This window comes from Rhizopus delemar, genomic scaffold (genome assembly GCF_000149305.1).
Source record: "Rhizopus delemar RA 99-880 supercont3.5 genomic scaffold, whole genome shotgun sequence".
NCBI lineage: Eukaryota > Fungi > Mucoromycota > Mucoromycetes > Mucorales > Rhizopodaceae > Rhizopus > Rhizopus delemar.
The window spans coordinates 1648264-1665316 of NW_027137831.1; the positions used below are offsets into that span (position 1 = coordinate 1648264).

At 32.5% G+C, this 17053-nt stretch overlaps 8 protein-coding genes across 8 annotated transcripts in view; 3 read left to right on the forward strand and 5 right to left on the reverse strand.

Moving 5' to 3' along the window:
* Positions 1 to 1080, reverse strand: part of RO3G_07390 (uncharacterized protein) — a gene marked incomplete at both ends in the record, with an annotated part of 2440 nt that extends 1360 nt beyond the window's left edge. Inside the window, 4 exons of the mRNA XM_067661980.1 lie at positions 86 to 247; positions 301 to 495; positions 544 to 822; positions 1003 to 1080. Coding sequence (XP_067518081.1) covers positions 86 to 247; positions 301 to 495; positions 544 to 822; positions 1003 to 1080 — 714 coding nt within the window. The remainder of the gene's footprint in view (positions 1 to 85; positions 248 to 300; positions 496 to 543; positions 823 to 1002) is intronic.
* A 1907-nt stretch (positions 1081 to 2987) lies between these two features.
* RO3G_07391 (uncharacterized protein) lies at positions 2988 to 3728 on the forward strand (the record flags this gene model as incomplete). The annotated part of the gene is made up of 3 exons (XM_067661981.1): positions 2988 to 3103; positions 3204 to 3318; positions 3576 to 3728. 3 exons carry the CDS (start codon positions 2988 to 2990, stop codon positions 3726 to 3728), a joined length of 384 nt encoding a protein of 127 aa, XP_067518082.1.
* Positions 3729 to 4789: 1061 nt separating this feature from the next.
* RO3G_07392 (uncharacterized protein) lies at positions 4790 to 5181 on the reverse strand (the record flags this gene model as incomplete). The annotated part of the gene is made up of 3 exons (XM_067661982.1): positions 4790 to 4798; positions 4893 to 4993; positions 5157 to 5181. The coding sequence occupies 3 exons, from the start codon at positions 5179 to 5181 to the stop codon at positions 4790 to 4792; spliced, it is 135 nt and encodes a 44-aa protein (XP_067518083.1).
* Positions 5182 to 6914: 1733 nt separating this feature from the next.
* Positions 6915 to 7301, forward strand: RO3G_07393 (40S ribosomal protein eS28; the record flags this gene model as incomplete). Its single annotated transcript, XM_067661983.1, has 2 exons — positions 6915 to 6917; positions 7101 to 7301. The coding sequence occupies 2 exons, from the start codon at positions 6915 to 6917 to the stop codon at positions 7299 to 7301; spliced, it is 204 nt and encodes a 67-aa protein (XP_067518084.1).
* A 397-nt stretch (positions 7302 to 7698) lies between these two features.
* RO3G_07394 (uncharacterized protein) lies at positions 7699 to 8005 on the reverse strand (the record flags this gene model as incomplete). The annotated part of the gene is made up of 2 exons (XM_067661984.1): positions 7699 to 7843; positions 7902 to 8005. The coding sequence occupies 2 exons, from the start codon at positions 8003 to 8005 to the stop codon at positions 7699 to 7701; spliced, it is 249 nt and encodes an 82-aa protein (XP_067518085.1).
* Positions 8006 to 9462: 1457 nt separating this feature from the next.
* Positions 9463 to 11377, reverse strand: RO3G_07395 (uncharacterized protein; the record flags this gene model as incomplete). Its single annotated transcript, XM_067661985.1, has 12 exons — positions 9463 to 9467; positions 9600 to 9754; positions 9807 to 9909; positions 9959 to 10049; positions 10103 to 10204; positions 10357 to 10419; positions 10469 to 10582; positions 10689 to 10827; positions 10881 to 11011; positions 11063 to 11148; positions 11198 to 11295; positions 11346 to 11377. 12 exons carry the CDS (start codon positions 11375 to 11377, stop codon positions 9463 to 9465), a joined length of 1119 nt encoding a protein of 372 aa, XP_067518086.1.
* Positions 11378 to 13605: 2228 nt separating this feature from the next.
* RO3G_07396 (uncharacterized protein) lies at positions 13606 to 14181 on the forward strand (the record flags this gene model as incomplete). Its single annotated transcript, XM_067661986.1, has 2 exons — positions 13606 to 13617; positions 13924 to 14181. The coding sequence occupies 2 exons, from the start codon at positions 13606 to 13608 to the stop codon at positions 14179 to 14181; spliced, it is 270 nt and encodes an 89-aa protein (XP_067518087.1).
* Positions 14182 to 14572: 391 nt separating this feature from the next.
* Positions 14573 to 16027, reverse strand: RO3G_07397 (uncharacterized protein; the record flags this gene model as incomplete). The annotated part of the gene is made up of 1 exon (XM_067661987.1): positions 14573 to 16027. One exon carries the CDS (start codon positions 16025 to 16027, stop codon positions 14573 to 14575), a length of 1455 nt encoding a protein of 484 aa, XP_067518088.1.
* Positions 16028 to 17053: the final 1026 nt, after the last annotated feature.

Here is a 17053-nt window from a genome sequence, read left to right on the forward strand (position 1 = left end):
CCACCACTTGATCCGTAAAACGTTGAATACCGCTTCGAATGATAGGTTCCACTTGAATACTCTTAATATCCTCACAATGTTCTACTGCTAATTCACATAAATCTTGCCAAAGCTGATAATTGGATTTTCCACGTGTTGATTTGAATTTATTGTCATTGAAAATATATACCATTTGAACAGCTGCCTCATCATATTGTTCAAGCTTAATCAAATTTTCAATGTATTTTTCAATAAATGAAGGTTCAAGCTAGTATGATTTAGTGTAAATGCATCTTTTTTATGATTATTTGTTTACCATACTTTTAAATAACGTTTATAGATTGTAATGGCTGTTTGGCCACTTGCCGCCTTAGCAAACTGTAAGTAAAGTTCCCATATTCGGTTGTGTTGAGTCACAGGAAGAGCACGCAAGGCCTCATCAAAGGCACGTCGTGTTTTGGTAATGATGGGTAAGGTGGTTAATAAAGAAAGATAATCTAACCAAATACGAGGCATCTGCGCAAACATGTTAACATCCTTCTTTTTTTTTATTTTGTTGTTTACCTTATGAAGTAAAACAAGTGAACGTTCATATAAGGAAACAACGTCATTATATTGATCTTGCTGTTTAACTGCATTTAAACCTTTCAACTTTTCACGTCGAATGTCAAGATATTGTTTCCACAACTTGTAAGATCTGGGTAATTCTTGAATCGCGCGTTCAAAAACAGAACAGAGTTCTTCAAAGCTACCATTGCGTTTGTAATCAATATATTTTAACCAAGAATGAAGTGAAAATGGATTTCGTAGAAGTTCTTCTTCATAAGGTAAATCGTATTCATTCTATTTTAAAGTAAATATCAGTTATTAACGAGCAAAGTTGGATTCATTTTATAAATTTACAGTTGAACGTTCTTTAAGATGAGTAGTCATTGAAGAGTAGTTCTGAATGATAAAAAAGAATTCTACCAAAATTTTCAAGCGTTTAGTCGTGTTGTCGGCTGTTAAAAATATGTGACTTACGAAGAAAAATATAGTCTTACCAGCCTTAGCAGGTTCCAAAGTAATTGTAGCACATAAATAACGATAATGACTCTTCATGAAGTTTAGTCAAAATTTCAAAGGACCCCTAGGATTATGTTTTTACTTTTTTTTACGCTTATTCGATGCATCTTTAGAAGATATTGTTAAATAATGGAAATAATATATCTAGAGTAGGTTATTACGAATTTTTGTAAATTCTTTTTCTCCTCTAGTGATTTGAGTTTTTAAATTACTGTCTTCTGGAGCAAGCTGTAGAAACATGGCTGCAAATTTTGTTATCAAGACAGAAGGACAACATGATTAATTTTTTAATCATTTAAAATTCAATCATTATGATTTTCATTCAATTATTTCACTATGTAAATTGCTTGTGTGCAAGTCGATATGAAACAATAAGCGAGGAATTTTCAATAATATCATAGAATGAAGCTTTGGTTGTGAGATCTAGCTGGCGACATAAATTTCACATTTGAAAATAAATAGATTTAAATGCTTATATAGGTTGTAGGTCAGTTGCACAAAGACATTGTTACAATTCCATGATTTGTAAAAACTGCTTGGATATTATTACAGTAACAGCATTTCTTCAATATTCTGATTTATGACAAAATTCCATATTTCCTCGTAAGCATTCTAAACGTTAAGCTTACTTATATATTCCATATCTCTCGACAATTTAGATATAAAGAAAACCAATTACCAGCTACCGAACAGTCTAACTTTTATATTTGTGATTGTCTGTTCAATATCAAAAGTAAACAGTTTTCATTTTTATTTCTAATTGTTTTCGTGTGAAGATGCATATATTAAATTGTCTTCTAGGTAAATCACAATCATTGACATTATAATATACCGAATTGAGAAAATGTGTTCTTTCACAAAATGTTGTAGCTAGCTTTATTGTTAATACAGAAGACTCCCTTCTGTAGGGGTTTTTCCTTGTTTAGTAAAACAATGATTTGCTGAGATCAAGTCATAATTACACCAAAATGAAACACATGTTTCTCTTCTCTCCCTTTGACAGCAAATCATGTAATAAAAGAAGTAAATTGATATTAATAACACTAGCTAAATTCGTTGTCAACAAGTTCTCTACCATGAAAAGATGGTTCATCTTAGGTTTGACCTCGAAACTTTATTTTTGTTTTTACAACAAACATAATTGGTAAACACGTCAATTGATGCCTTTATAACACTTAAAAAGGGTTGAAAAAAAGACACTTTAATTATTTTTCAGTAAAAACATAATGATTTATTATAGCCGTATTGAGATATCCGTTATCTGTAAAATATTTTTGAAATAATCAATGTATGATTGTGCTATTGGAATATGAAAACAACATGGGAAAAGCTCATAAGATTAGGTATCATAGTTATTAATTCTTCGATGAAGAGAGTACAAGTATATGCTGTGATTATGTTGTCAGTTCTAGGAAAATCTTTCTTCTTTTTAGTTATTGCTACGAACAAAAAACAGTTATGGGTTAATACTTGGCAAAAGGCGCACTTTTATTCCTACCGACTATATTGAATCATATCATAATCAGCTGAATCTGTATTAATTTGCTCGCACTAAAATGCTCGTGTGGATAAAGTGATCTATATTCTTTTGTTAATTATATTATTGGCTATCAGCAAAATGCTGTACGCACAAAAAATATTTTATCAAGCAAATAGAGGGAAAATGGTACTGATGCTGATAAATCAACCTACATGATCACTGATAAGTACTGTAAATCGTTTAATTTTTTTATGTCATTATATTTAAATATTTTTTTAAAACAATCTTTTAAATGTGAATCCTTTTCTAATCCTATTTTCAATTATACTGTTATTTGATAGAATAACTATTTTTATATTTAATCATGCCATGATCAAGTAAATTCTATCTCTTTTGAAAAATGTAAGAATAATCTTAATATTTTGAATGACAGAAAACTTAACTAGGTTATATATACATCATAATGTCATCTCATCCAACGCAATTGCTAGTCAAAGCTAAAGATCCACAATTGAGATTCTCCGTGGGTGCTCAAAAGTGGAGAGTATTTAAAAACGTTCTTAAAGAGGCTTGTGGAAGGTAAATATACGTGTTCAATTCCGATGTCTATTCTTAAAAAACTGATTTAGTCAGTACATGGCGACTTTACTAATAAAAATATGTATGTATATGGTGTTAGTTGTTTAAACATAGTCGGTTTTAAGGTAGACAATAGGTTTATCCATGAATTCAATGATCAAGAATTCGATTTGAGTGATATAGAGGTGTGTCTCGATAAGTCATCTGAAGCAAATGTATATAATGATAAAAAGAAAGGCTTACTCGTGAGGGAAAACAAATACTTCCAGCTCATATCATATTGTTGAATAATAGTAACTGCATCCATATTAGGATCATGCAAGTATTTGATTCAAAAATCTATTTTTTTACAGTAAGATACGTTAAAAATAATCTGTTTGTAATAATTTCTCAGTTTGAAGTCAACATTCCTACTTGTATCAATCAATTTGAATCATTTATTAAATATCTTAGCAAATTATTTACCTTTCAGAAATATGCCAAGATTTTAGCTCATACTGCTAATGTCAAGTTGAAGACGGCTCGTGACAATTGTGATTCTAATATGTTGAAAAAATCTGCTTTCGATCTTCGCTCCAATCTCCTTCCTCATTATTTAATAACTGCATTCGCAAATGCTAATTAATTCTCCTCATCTTGAAATAATGCTATCGAATCTATCATTCCAACTATAAATATGCAGCTATCAAGAGGAGCTTCCGATGCAGAATTTGACAGTGATGATGCAGACAGTATGTCAATAATAAACCTGATTCTGAATCCAATGACTTTAAATGGACAAAAACTTATCACTTGATATAGCTTGAATACTTTGCTTGAATATTGCATGTATAATTAGAGAAAAAAAAACAAATATAAAATATACACTAATGGATATAAAAAAGCTAGGTGTGAACACCCTAGCCAGTGCATATTAGATCTTTTTTTAGTGCTATCGAATTTTTTTAAAAACTCTTTTATAGATCAATTATTTTAAACCAACTCTTAGTAACGCACGGAAAGTCTCTAGCTGTGAAAGACTAAAATCTATGTCTTATATTAGATATTTGGTGTCCATTGATTAAAATAAAATAAAAAAAAAAGTGATATGAATTTTCAGTTGTTCAAGTTCGCTAAATGACGTTGGGTCATAAGACTTCTTTCTCCTTTGGTAACTTGTTAACTTATTGTTTTTAAAAGGCACTGTTGTACCATGTATGTTTTCTCGGGGATTTCAGGTTGCTAAGGCTATATTCTAACCATCACAGTGCATTCAATAACAGGCTCTGTATTTTTCTTGCAGATTGGCCCATTAAAAAAGCTTGCTTTTCGTTATAAGAAATGCCAATCTTTCACTATATTATATTCTATTACTCACATACGACTTTAAATAATTTTAGTAGAAAATCAAAGGAAAAAGAAAAGATATTTTCAAAGAGAAACATATACAAATACAAAAAAAAAGAACTTCGACAGGTATAACAGCTTTGGTTATCACTTCAAAATACTTTGGGATCTTGGTTTCTTATAATCATTAAGCGGGTCAAAGCAAACATACATACATATATATATATATATATAAAGTAATGAAAAGTCAAGAATGAAGCTTCTTTAAGTTGATAAACAACAAAGTGAGTTGACTATGCTAGACATAGTTTTTTTACTATCTATTTTTTTTTTTACAAGAATTTTACTCTAGTACTGAATCTAGAAATTCTAAGAAATTTATTTTAGAATAAAAGCTATAGCTAAAAATCATCTTGTCATTTTTTTTTGGTGGATTCTACAAGATTCGAAAAAGATTACTTACTCTGGCAAAAAGCCCCTTACCTAAGTGGGCAAGTTCTTTCTGCTGATTAATCGCTCGTCTGGTAGCACTTGTTCCAGTCTTCATGGTCATTTTCTGATCACCTGTTCGTAAGTTTAAGTCTTGTTATTAAAAAGTGTTTCTTATGATGACCAGCTAAAAATGTGGCATCCGAATAAAATCCCCATACACCAAAAAAATTTATCTATCACTTGTATACCAATCTGCATAAATTTCTCGTGAAATTTTAAACACCTCCATTTTTACTTACGTAGAGCACGCACACTTGCATTTTTTTCAAGAATAAATATCGCGTTTAATTGTCGCTTTCTTGTATACATTGTATTATAAAGTTTGTAAGAATGCGACTTTATAATACAATATATACAGGAAAGCGACAATTAAACGCAATATTTATTTTTAGAAGTGCATTCCCTATGTCTATAGTCAAATTAATAGCCCTCTTTTTGAAATATACAATTTTTTTAGGTATAAACTTTATATTTATTTTAACTTAGCTTTTTAATATCAGAAGGATTATTCCAGTGTTCTCGTGTAGTAAAACATTAGACAGCTTTTAATATTTAAGTCGTTTCAGACAAACAACAAAAATATTAGGGATTTAAATAAAAAGCGAGATACAATTATTTCCACAAAAGCTATCAACGTTGGACTTGAATTTTTTTAAAGAATTAGTTTAGCGTTTATTTTTATCGTATAAGGCCCATAATGTGTTATTGTAGTTATGTACCTAATATGATTTAGGCAAATAAAAAATAACCTTTGTTGATTAAGGAAGCCTTTTATTAAATAAAAACAATAACACAATTTTGATAACATTCTTCCTATGCATGTAAAGTGTACAAAAAAAATCAGACACGATAAGCAAATGTATAGACAACTCTTGTGAGCATTAAGTAGATTTTTTGTTTACCGTTATGTGTGTTTACTTTAGCTATAAAATGATAAATATACAAACAAAGAGCATTATTATTTTTAAAACCTCATCTTATACAGACGCAATGAACATAATTTATTCAACATTTCCTGCCTCATTATTTTACATTTTTTCAAATATTGCTTTATAATATTATTCTTGTTTAATTTTGTATTGATCTGTCTCATTTTATCAATTTGATTAACGCTGTGTACTACTGATTGCATCATATCAATCTGCTTCATATATATGTATATATTTGTTTGGTTGATATCTTAGCAGTTATGAACTTCATTTTTATAGTCTTTATATCTTTTTCTCTGTTTTTTCTTCTTTGATCCTTTCTATGTTTAAAAAAGTGAACTTTGAAGCATAACTTACACCTGTAGGGCAAAAAAAAAAGAAAAAAAGAATATGCATCACAAATATCAATTGTTTAAATATAGAATTCTAAAAAGAAAGAAATACGATATTTAATCCAAAAATGACATTAGCTTTGACTTCGGGCATATTATGCATTATATATGGTGATTGGGCGTTGAACATGGAAATAAAGTGAGAAAAAAAAAGAGGAAGTGATTTATAGAATTAGGATGTAGTTTACAAAATAAAGGAAGCTATAATGTAATTATAACCGAAAACGACACATATATGAAGCTTCTGATTTATAGCATATATTCGTTAAGCTAGTAGCTTAAAGTACCAACGCAAAATGCATCTTCAGTTCTATAAATTGATCTTAGTTTCAGCTGACCTATTTTGAAAATATTGGAAAGTTTTATTGCACTCCTTTAAAGTCAAATGTAATCCAAATAAACAAACCCAACAAATATTATGAAATTTCATAGAAGTATCAATCTTGCCTTTTTATAAATTTAGAACTGTTGTGATACGAACATTGTATAAAATGCAATGAGTAACGCTGAAAATGAATTACTATTCGCATATATTAAAAAGTCCGGTCCGGACTTTATGAACTGTTCCACTGTTTGGCCTAACTCTCACATCCTCTTTGTGCGCCATGTAAACCAAAAGTTGAAGTGATAATAAAGAAATCCCCTTCCCTTTTCTTATAGATCCTTTTCGATATGGTATGTAATTGCATGAAGCAAAGAAAAATAGGGAGGAGATAAAGAGTGATGGATGATATGCACATTGGATGAATAACCACTGTTCTTCTGTGGATGATAAGATTCTCGTTATCCCTTTTATTTTTTTTCGTTTATACATAAATTGTATACTTCAGTTTCATTAACACTATTAGTTTCTTGTAGGACACAAAGACTCCCGTTAAGCTCGCTAGAGTTACAAAGGTTCTCGGCCGTACTGGTTCTCGTGGTGGTGTTACTCAAGTCCGTGTTGAATTCATGGATGACACCAACCGTTCTATCATTCGTAACGTCAAGGGTCCTGTTCGTGAAAACGATATTCTCTGTCTCTTGGAATCTGAACGTGAAGCTCGTCGTCTTCGTTAAACAAATCAGCATGAGGATGTGTTGCAAATGAATCTAAATAAATACACATTTCGTAACAAGAACAATTACACTCGCATGTTTTATTAAACTAAAGATAAAGGGTAATAATTGGGGTAAAAAAAACATTTATCGACCAGAGGGTGCTCCTAATGATGAAGGTCGAAATCGTTTATAAGTCCTTTGAGGCTCAGTATGGGATGGTTGTTCAATATGGATAATGGAGGAAGGAGAGCTGTTTAGACAAATTGAGTTTGATGTTTTCTGCTTGTTTTTTATACTTACGGACTATGTTCTTCTAATATTTCTCTCTTTTGCAATTCATATTTCATTTCTTTGATAGCCCAAAGTTCAGCCTATTTTGATTCGTGATGATGAGTTTAATATACAAAGCATAAAATTAATTTACATTTAATTGTGCTCTTTGTTTTCCCAATTCTTCAGCTGCCTCTGTTATCTTACGACGTTCTCTCATCGCTTTCTTCCTCAGCGATTTATATTTTGATACATTTCCAAGTTGGAAATCAGTAACAGAACTTTCAGAGCTAAGAATAAAATGTCAGATTGTACAAATTTGATTTGCTATTTTTGTTGTTACTTTACTCTGACAGTTCTACCGGTTGAGGTTCAGGTATAATTGTATCAAAGAAACCACCTTTTTCATATTTCTCATAGACTTGTATTTTTCCATCATATTCAATCTTCATTGTCTCTTTTTGTAAACGGTGAATAAAATGATTTGAAACAGTAATATAAAATACCTATATTCTGAAGTAGGTCTTCCATTGTACTCTCTAATGACTGAATAAGTTTATCTTTTTCTTGCAACTGTTCTTCACTCTCTTCATTTGATATATTTGATATTTGGTAATCCCATTCCTCTTTTAACCTGGCCAGCAGATTCTCTACCTCTTTTAAAGCTTCCTTTGCTCCACAATCCATCGGCAGATTAAACCGTGCTGTTTCTTTATATGACTTTTTTCTAGAATGCTGATCAAACTGCTTTATTCTATCTTCCATTAAACGTCTCACGCCTGTATAGAGTTGCACCAGTGCTATCCTTAAATCCTCACTTTCCTTCTTTGCCTCTCTTTCTCTATCAGTTGATTTTAATAATAAATCAGTATACATCGATCGTACCTAAGTACAAGATTATTCACTATTGCACACACATATATAAACATGATTATTACTTGAATCACTTCATCGTTATCTGCTGCATAATCCGTTGTAGTTGCAAAATGAGAATTCATGTCAAGTGATGCTATATTTGTCTTCAAGTGGCTGTTCATTAACTTTAACAATCTCTCTTGAACTTTGGACATATCTTGTTCATGTCTTTTTGTTTCATGCTAACAAGCACATCAATACACATATGCTTTGTATGAAATTGATTATATTTACCATGTATTGAGTCTTCATATATTGCATATTATTCTTTGCTTTTGTTACTTCTTCTTTTAAACGTGTATTATGAGTTTGTTGTCTTTTACATTCTTTTTCACTCGATCTACAAAATGTTGATTAAAAACAAAAGAAATAAAAGCATCCGCTTGATTACTCTAGTTTAGAGCTAAGTTCTATTATTTTCTTGTCTTGAAGTGTATATTCTCTTTTGTGATTCACTAAAGAAGTCCGTAATTCTTCTTGATCTTTATGTAGCTGATCAATTTTTTCCAATAATCGTTGTCGTTCTTGCATGTCTTTCTAAATCACAGCTTTAATATCTTTTTTCTGTGTGTATGTGATACTCGTACTTTTCTATCGTTAATGAGTGCATAAATACAATTAATAGTTTTACAGTGGTCCTCTGGTTCGGATGAATTAACGACGACCGGTACAGGATATCCATAGCTCGTTAATAATAAATTAATGTAGTTGACAGAGGCATCAAGTGAATCGGGTGTACAAAAGCTACACTGATGTTAAAACAATTCAATAAAAGAGACTCTTATAATTACTTTTCAACAATGTCGTAAGAAAACGATAACGAATTATTCATTTTTTTGTTTTAAAAGAAAAACTGTTTTTGGGAATCGCGTCTTTTTTTTTTTCCTTTACTATTTATACGGCTTAGCTTTAAATTTAAGCTTTTTACTTTCCTCTCTCTCTTTTTTTTTTTTTTTTTTTTTTTTTTTTTTTTACAACAAAAAATAATCTTTAATCATTCTATTTACAAAATACTATACAATCTATGAGGGGGGATATACACACGTTAATTACACAGTAATTGATGTTTTCTTTTATCCATTTCTATTTCTGCTTTTGCTGTTCTTTGTTGTAGCCAAGTAGCAAAATTACCACATTTCAAAAATTGTGAATAAAGTTCTTTTGTTGGATCTGTGGTGGATGTACGTGTTTTAAATGTTGATTTGAAAGGCAGCTGTGGTCCATGTTCCTTAAGGGATTTCATAAATTGATCTGTTTGAAAAGGTTTTAACCTTGATGGTTCACATCTAGATATTATCATTATTAGTTTATGTGTATACACTATTAACAGATATTTACGGGTTAACAGGAATAAGAGTACTAAAATATCTGTTAAGTGGAACAAGAAATTTTTCTGTTAAATCCACAAAATGCCTTCTTAATATATTATTTAGCACCCAATCTATAGCAACATAAATATATGAATCTAGAAAAACTATTGATTAGCTTACCAGGTGGGTATCCTCTTACATTAGCTTCTGTTAACATTTTAATCAATTCTCTATCTTTAGAAATAACGGTTTTTCTTCTCGATGTAACACCCTAGTATGGTTAATAATAAGCATATGTTAAACATAACAAGCCATGTACTTTACTTGTACAAAATTGAATAACACATTAGATTTTGTACCAAGGCCTGGCTTTGATTTGGTAGAATAATGTTTATGAATTAGTGTGCCATCTGGTTTTCTATTAAGCTATATTAGATATTTATACAATTAATTTATTTATCGTACCTTAATTGTTGCCGACCTACTCTAACTATATTTGGCCAATGTTCAACTGCTGTATTAAAAAATGGATTGGTGACACCTAAAACAAGGCTTGACAATGGCTTATTTTTTGTTACAAATGATTTGAAATCTGAATCTTGTATGGTAAAATAAGGTCTATAATCCCCACAATAAGGAATCTATCAGCAAATTAACACACACTCTCTGTATTTAATCCTATTTACTTACGGGATTAATGATGTCTACCAAAGAAACGACTGCTTCACTACAAACACTTGGATCCGGTGCAATAATCACAATGGGTTCAGCTAATAGCATCAATTCCCACAATAGCCATAAATCCTTTAAAATATCTTTGAAATGATGATAAAGTCCTCCTATTGGAAGTGATGCCATAATCTTCGCAGCATATTAATCCTCTATCTCTTCTATTTTCTTTATTTTTTACCTGTAAATCAGGTTGTAATTTGTTCATATCAAATGGTGTTGTTTCTAATAATTGTGGCTTTAAAGAAGTAGGCAATTCCACTTGTAGTAATCTTCCTAAAAAAGGTAAATCCAGTATTTTACCCTCTTCTGGATATGCCCTATCACTAATATTAGCACTTGATTATAAATATCTTTTTTTTCGTTACTTTACCACTGTACAATATTCATACAAGCTGCTTCTAACATGGGTTGTCCAGTATCAAAAAAGGCCGGACCAAGTATCGAAACAATTCTTGAAAATAATCCAACAAATGGATGTTGTGATAACAGTACTAACGATTTCTGTATGTTGTGTAAATCATAGAACGTGGCGTCATTTATTATGATCGTTACCTGAAAATAACCTCTTCTTATACTGGAATCCTTTTTCTGTCTAAAGAAAACATAACCATAAAGAAACCCTGCATCTGCTGTAGGACCTTTAAAAATAATAAACATATTGAATCATTATGACAACTCTGTATTTACCAGAAACAGCAAACTTGGATGTGCTTGCTTTTACTCTTATACTAAATACTTGATCTCCTACTTCAAACACGTTGGAATCAGGAAATGCAGAAAAACAACTATGAAAACAAAATTAGAGGGAAGAAAAAAAAAATCAAGTACTCCTTACATATTTTTTTGTTCATCGACAGAAAGATCCATTGGAGGATAAACGTAATCTAAAGCTAAGGAGGGATATCAATGATTTGCAACATACATAATGAAATCCACACTAACCTTGTCCAATTTCTAAATCAAAATTTACAATACAAAACCCAACCATCCATTTTCTAAATCGATTTAAATCAACTGGTTCCATCATTAAATACTTTTCACCGTTATCCGTTATATCTTGCCCGATCAAACTAACTCTTTTTGTAGTTTTGGGAGTCTCGTTTGGTTGAGAAGAAGAGGATTGATTTGAGAAATCAAAATCGCTCATATCTGCCTCGGTGTATTTGCGACTGAGTCGAAAGGGATTGCTGGAGGGTGAATCGAGATCGAGATGCTTAATACCTGCATCTATGTCTTTGTAATCTTCATTCATTGAAGAGAAAGAAAAAGAAAGACTTTGCTTGTAAGGAAAAAGAACTTTATAAAGAAGAAAGGAAAAGAAAGGAAAAACGGAGGAGAAAAGAAGAAGAAAAAAGAGAGATTTGCGCGGTGATGCTTTCAAAATCAACTGAAAAGGAAATAAAGAGTAAATTTAAATGAACGACAAATCCATTATAGTCATTCCACTCTTAATTTGCACACTTTCCGAAAATGTTGGCTTAAATTCTTAAAATACAATAGCAGATAGTACCAATTAAATACAGCCCTTATCCAAAAATAAACTGACACTATTTCTCAAAATTAAATTTCATTGTGAACAATATGGTGGGAAAATTGTGTCTACGATGACAAGTTTACAATCTATGATTTTTTTGCTACAGTCATTTGATTCATATGGAAAGCCCACTGGCAACAATTCTTTGAATAGACTCCTGTTTTGGAGAAGATTGTCATCAATCAAATCCAGAAGAAATTGTTGTAATCATCTGCTTACAATTCTTTATGCTAGTATCTTCTGTATTTTCGCGACAAGTCACTGTTTAATACACCTGCATCGCTCTTAACCCTTATACTCTTTGATGAGTTTTAATAAACATTAAAACTTTCATCCACAAAAAAAAAAGAAAGAAAAACAAAAAAAAGTGGAAAATTTGTGTAAATCATTTTGCACCAATTCCGTGCAATTTTTTGATCTCATCAATGAACCTATTGACTGTAAAGTATAAATTGCTCGCAAAGCATTCCTCCATTGAATCTGCGTCACCTTGCGGCGATCCAGTGCTCCTATTTACAATGCTTCTGCCAACTTCTTTATTCATTCTGGCCTTTTGGCCTTGAATATTTAGCATCGTATGACCTTGCCCCACCATAAAAGTACAGTACAGAACGCATCCTTGATTATGTATAGACCCCAGGGATAAATATCCAGTAGATTTAACCAGCCGCTTGCATCCTCTATGAACCAAGCTACCTACTTCACATAAAAAGATCCTGCCAACTTCGTCAGCACCCAACACACTGATGTCTATGACACGTCTTTCCCTCCTTACTCATTCACTTTCTTTTTTCCTTTTTTGCCCTTGTCCTTATAAAGGATTTTTTAGCTCCTCGTCTACTAAGATTCTTACCAATGCCTCATCCGTTGCTTGCTGTATTATTTCTTTTATTTTTGAGAGGGGGTGATAATAGCGAAAGAAGTAGAAGGGGATGTGATAGAGTGTGTATTTGATTGTGTTTTATTTTATTAGGAATTTGCAAATATTGGCTGTTAACTGTTTAGAAGAAAATTATTTTTAGCAAAAAAAAAAAAAAAAAAAAAAAAAAAAAAAACGTACATACTAAGTACTAGTTTTCTGATGTTATTAAGCCTAGCTATACAATATATAATAAGGAAAATAAGTGCAGCAACAGAGATCAAAATAGAGTCATATTTTTTAAAGAACTTCTTTTTGTTGCTCAAGTCATTCTTTTCTACTTTTCTCGAACAACTTTCAAAATGATTTGTTCTTGTAAAAATTGTGAAGATAAAGTCGCCAGGAGAGATGCAATTTTAGCATACCAAAATCCACAAAAAAGAAAGGGTAACAAAAGAATCTCATAACTTCTAAAACAAAGAAGAAATAGTCGCAGAGGACTCGAAACAAAATTCATATCCGCCGTTTGGAACGGTCAGACTCTATCTTCTGTTGTATAGTGGTAAAAATAATTTAGGAAAAGTTAGAAACAAAGATCGAGCAACTGTTTGCGTACTGTTTGAGACTGATCTTTATTTCAGTTTAAGTAAAAATTATTCTGAATGAAATCAGGTATTTATATCTTATTAAGTGTGTGGCTTGATGCCTTCTATTGTAAGCATCCTTGTAATGTTCAGGTACTTTAGCAAGTACCATCTATAATTAAGATTATGACAACTTTTCATTTGCTCTTTTGTATGTCTATCAGAGATTATCTTTTCATTCTGGGAGTTCCTCACTGATTTGAATAGTGTTATTTTAATTAAGTGAAAGATTAGAAATATTTCTGACATTGGATTGGCTTTCTGACAATAGGAAAAGGAAACCGATCTCAATACCTTTGCATCAAATAATGCTACCATTGTTCTTACAGTCTCCAATGTTTGAGGTTTCACCTCTACCAATCCTTCTACAGAACAGCCACTCGATAACTACGGTGATATCGAGATTGATGACATTGACGATACTGATTATGTGCCACCGGAGGAGTTTGAAGGAATCAGTGTCGATAGTCAAGATGAAGAAGAAGCCGAAAAAATGCTAATTGATAGCCAAAAGGCTGAGGATTTACAAAATGAGGGAAATAACCAAGTGGCTTCTGCACAATATCCACAAAAGGGAGATGTAGCTGTCTGTTTGTCTTTGAGTGATAGTGACAACATTTCTGAACCTTTATAACGAGTAAAAGAGATATCTTTCATGTCTCATTAGCCTCGCTTAATTGTTGAGCTTTCAAAAAAAATATTAACTGATTCTGGTTGCTCCTTTTCTCGGTGTCTACACTCACCCCCTTTTCTCATTTGCTTGACTGAAGAACTAGTAGAATTATCGATGCTTGCCACATCATATCCATTAGTGTGCTCTATACAAATGCTTAATTTAGGTTAGTCTTCACGTTGAAGCGAAAATGATCATTACGACAATATCTCTTTCTATAAGCCGAAAATCCAGTTTTTGCGAAACGACTTGGCTTATTTTAGTCAATGACAAATACATTTTAAAAAATCATGACCGCATAAATTACATGTATTTTTGTTGTTATAGGATAGATTGATTAGGTAAATACAGTTTATTTCCATTCATCATCGAACCCAACACCATAGGTCCAGTTACCGTTCACATCAACGCACATCTTTGCCACCTTTAGCCAAATATCACTAAAACAAGCATCTGGATGGTGCCCATGTATGACTTGACCGACTGCACACGAACGGACCGACTTGATGACATGCACCTCTTTACAATCAAGCGACTTTTCAAATAACACAGTCCAAGGATTATTGATGTTGACTTCATCCAAGGGCGATTCATATCTGAGTAAGCTTTCAACATGAAGAGCAGGTCGATTAGAAGCAATATAGGCCACAATAAGTGAAGCAAGTTGACCAAGCAAGAAGATTGTTGATTCAGAGGGAGTGATACGAGCAAGGTACTGATGAATGAATTCTGATGATGTGAGTGCATGCATCAAAAAGAAGTCAAGCTTGATCACCTCAGGATAATCCTTACGAAAACCAGTAGCTCCAAGGAGAAGGGCACTAAAGAGATGAAGGTCTTTAAATTTGGATTGAGTGTCCTTTTGTCCTTGTTCCATGTGCCAAAGTTGAATATAATATTTTATCCTTGATACGGCGTGTGGGTTGGAAAATATCTTGTAGAATTCGTCCTCCTCCTCATGAGAGACGATTCCATTAAAGACAGAATCTTGCTTTATTTTTATAAACATTTCAAGCAGCTTACTCTCACGTAGACAGGGAGGAATAGTGGATAGATGACTGTCTATGTCATCATCATACTTTTCAGCTACCGTAGCTGTAGTTGATAATGCCATCGGATCACTTATTTCCAAATTAGACACTGTTTCTGAGAGTTTGCTGATCCATTGATTCACCCATCCTTTTTCTGAAGAGCCTGAGTTATTTGCATAGGACTGAACTTGAACGGGGATTAAAGAACCTACTTGAAGCTCAGGAAGGTTAGGAATTATTTTGCTGTAGCTTGCCTCTGTACAGGCAAGTAAAGACAAGCCTTCAGCCACAATACTTGAGACTCCAAATTCAAGACCATGTCCTATATGAATCAACGGATGCAGGAGCCCAGCAAATGCACGAGCAAGGAAATCACCGTGCCAGACCCAACGTCGCACTGTGTCTACCATTCCATATGCATCAATCTCTGACTGAAAGAAAAATTGAAAATCAGTATAAGCATCAGCCTGATTTAGAAACTCTTTATAGTTCTCTCTTGTGATCTTTCGAATAGAAGAAGGAATAGGGCGCTGCGTTTTTGCATGAATTTCAAATATTTCTTGCAATTTTTCTTTGTTGGCACCAAAGGAATAAGCTGCTAAGAGATGATGAACAAAGTGGTTGTGGAACTTTTTGTCATTGATAAAGATGTCGAAATCCTTATTGTTTTTTAAAATTAGCTGCTCTGACAACGTATGAGCTTCTTTGTTTATTCCAGGTAAAACCAAGATGAACGTCTCTAGTTTAGATGGTATAGCAGGTGTAAAGTTTGACATTATTTTTACAAAACAATGATAATGAAAGAAGAGGAAGGTGTGCTTTTACACTTGCGTAAAACCGGCATTTCGTCATTCGACTTTATTGCACAGAATCGTGTGTGAATATTAATGTTATTTTATGCATAAAAAATTTAATTATTTAAACCAAATAAAAAAGCTTGTTCAGACTGCTGCCGTACCTAATCAATCTCTCCTTTTTTGTTCGCCTTAAATAATTCACAATAATCATGCGCTGAATTAAAATGATAACTAAGATGTTTTATTTATTTAATAAAAGTCCAGGTGGACGTCTGTTATGATGAATGGCTCAAATGGGTCGTTTAGTGGAGGTGTTGAAGGGAACATTTAGCTTTTCTTCATGGCCAAGACTCTCATAATGTGGGCCAAGTAGGTTGCCAGGATCGAGAAGGTTATAGTCATGTCACAAAGATAACTACAACCTACTAAGAAACGCCCTCCTCCAACCGATATAAAGGCCACTTCTACGCCTAAGATTGTAGAGCCTAAACGTGAACACCCTCTTCCAAACCAAGCTATTGCTTCTCGTACGTTTAGCCTACTGCAGCCAAACAAAATTTTAAATATTTATGTACTTGTCCAACGTCGCCTCTCAACAAGCCAGTTATATGCCAGACTTTGGCGTCTACACATCAACAGTAGCCGAGCCCTTTACATTCATTACATTGACTGAAATTTAATTGCTATTCTTATCCATCATGATTATGAAGCATAGTTTTGTTCACAATTGAAGAAATTTTGGATCCCGACCATTCAAGACAGCAGGTGGAGCAGAAACCGTGATTGAAGATTTCATTGTAGGACTCTAAGTGTGGATAGTACGATTAAACTACTTGCGAAAGGTTGCATTTTGTTCTTTGGGTCGTTTTATTTCTTTTCTAGCTTTAGCTAGTTGAGTCTGCAGTTGAGGCCAGAAAAAGAGAAGGATGAAAAGCGAAAGAAGGGTGCTCACCATAGTCATAATGTGATGCGCACACCACAATTCGTCTGTTTCTGCTTTTCTTT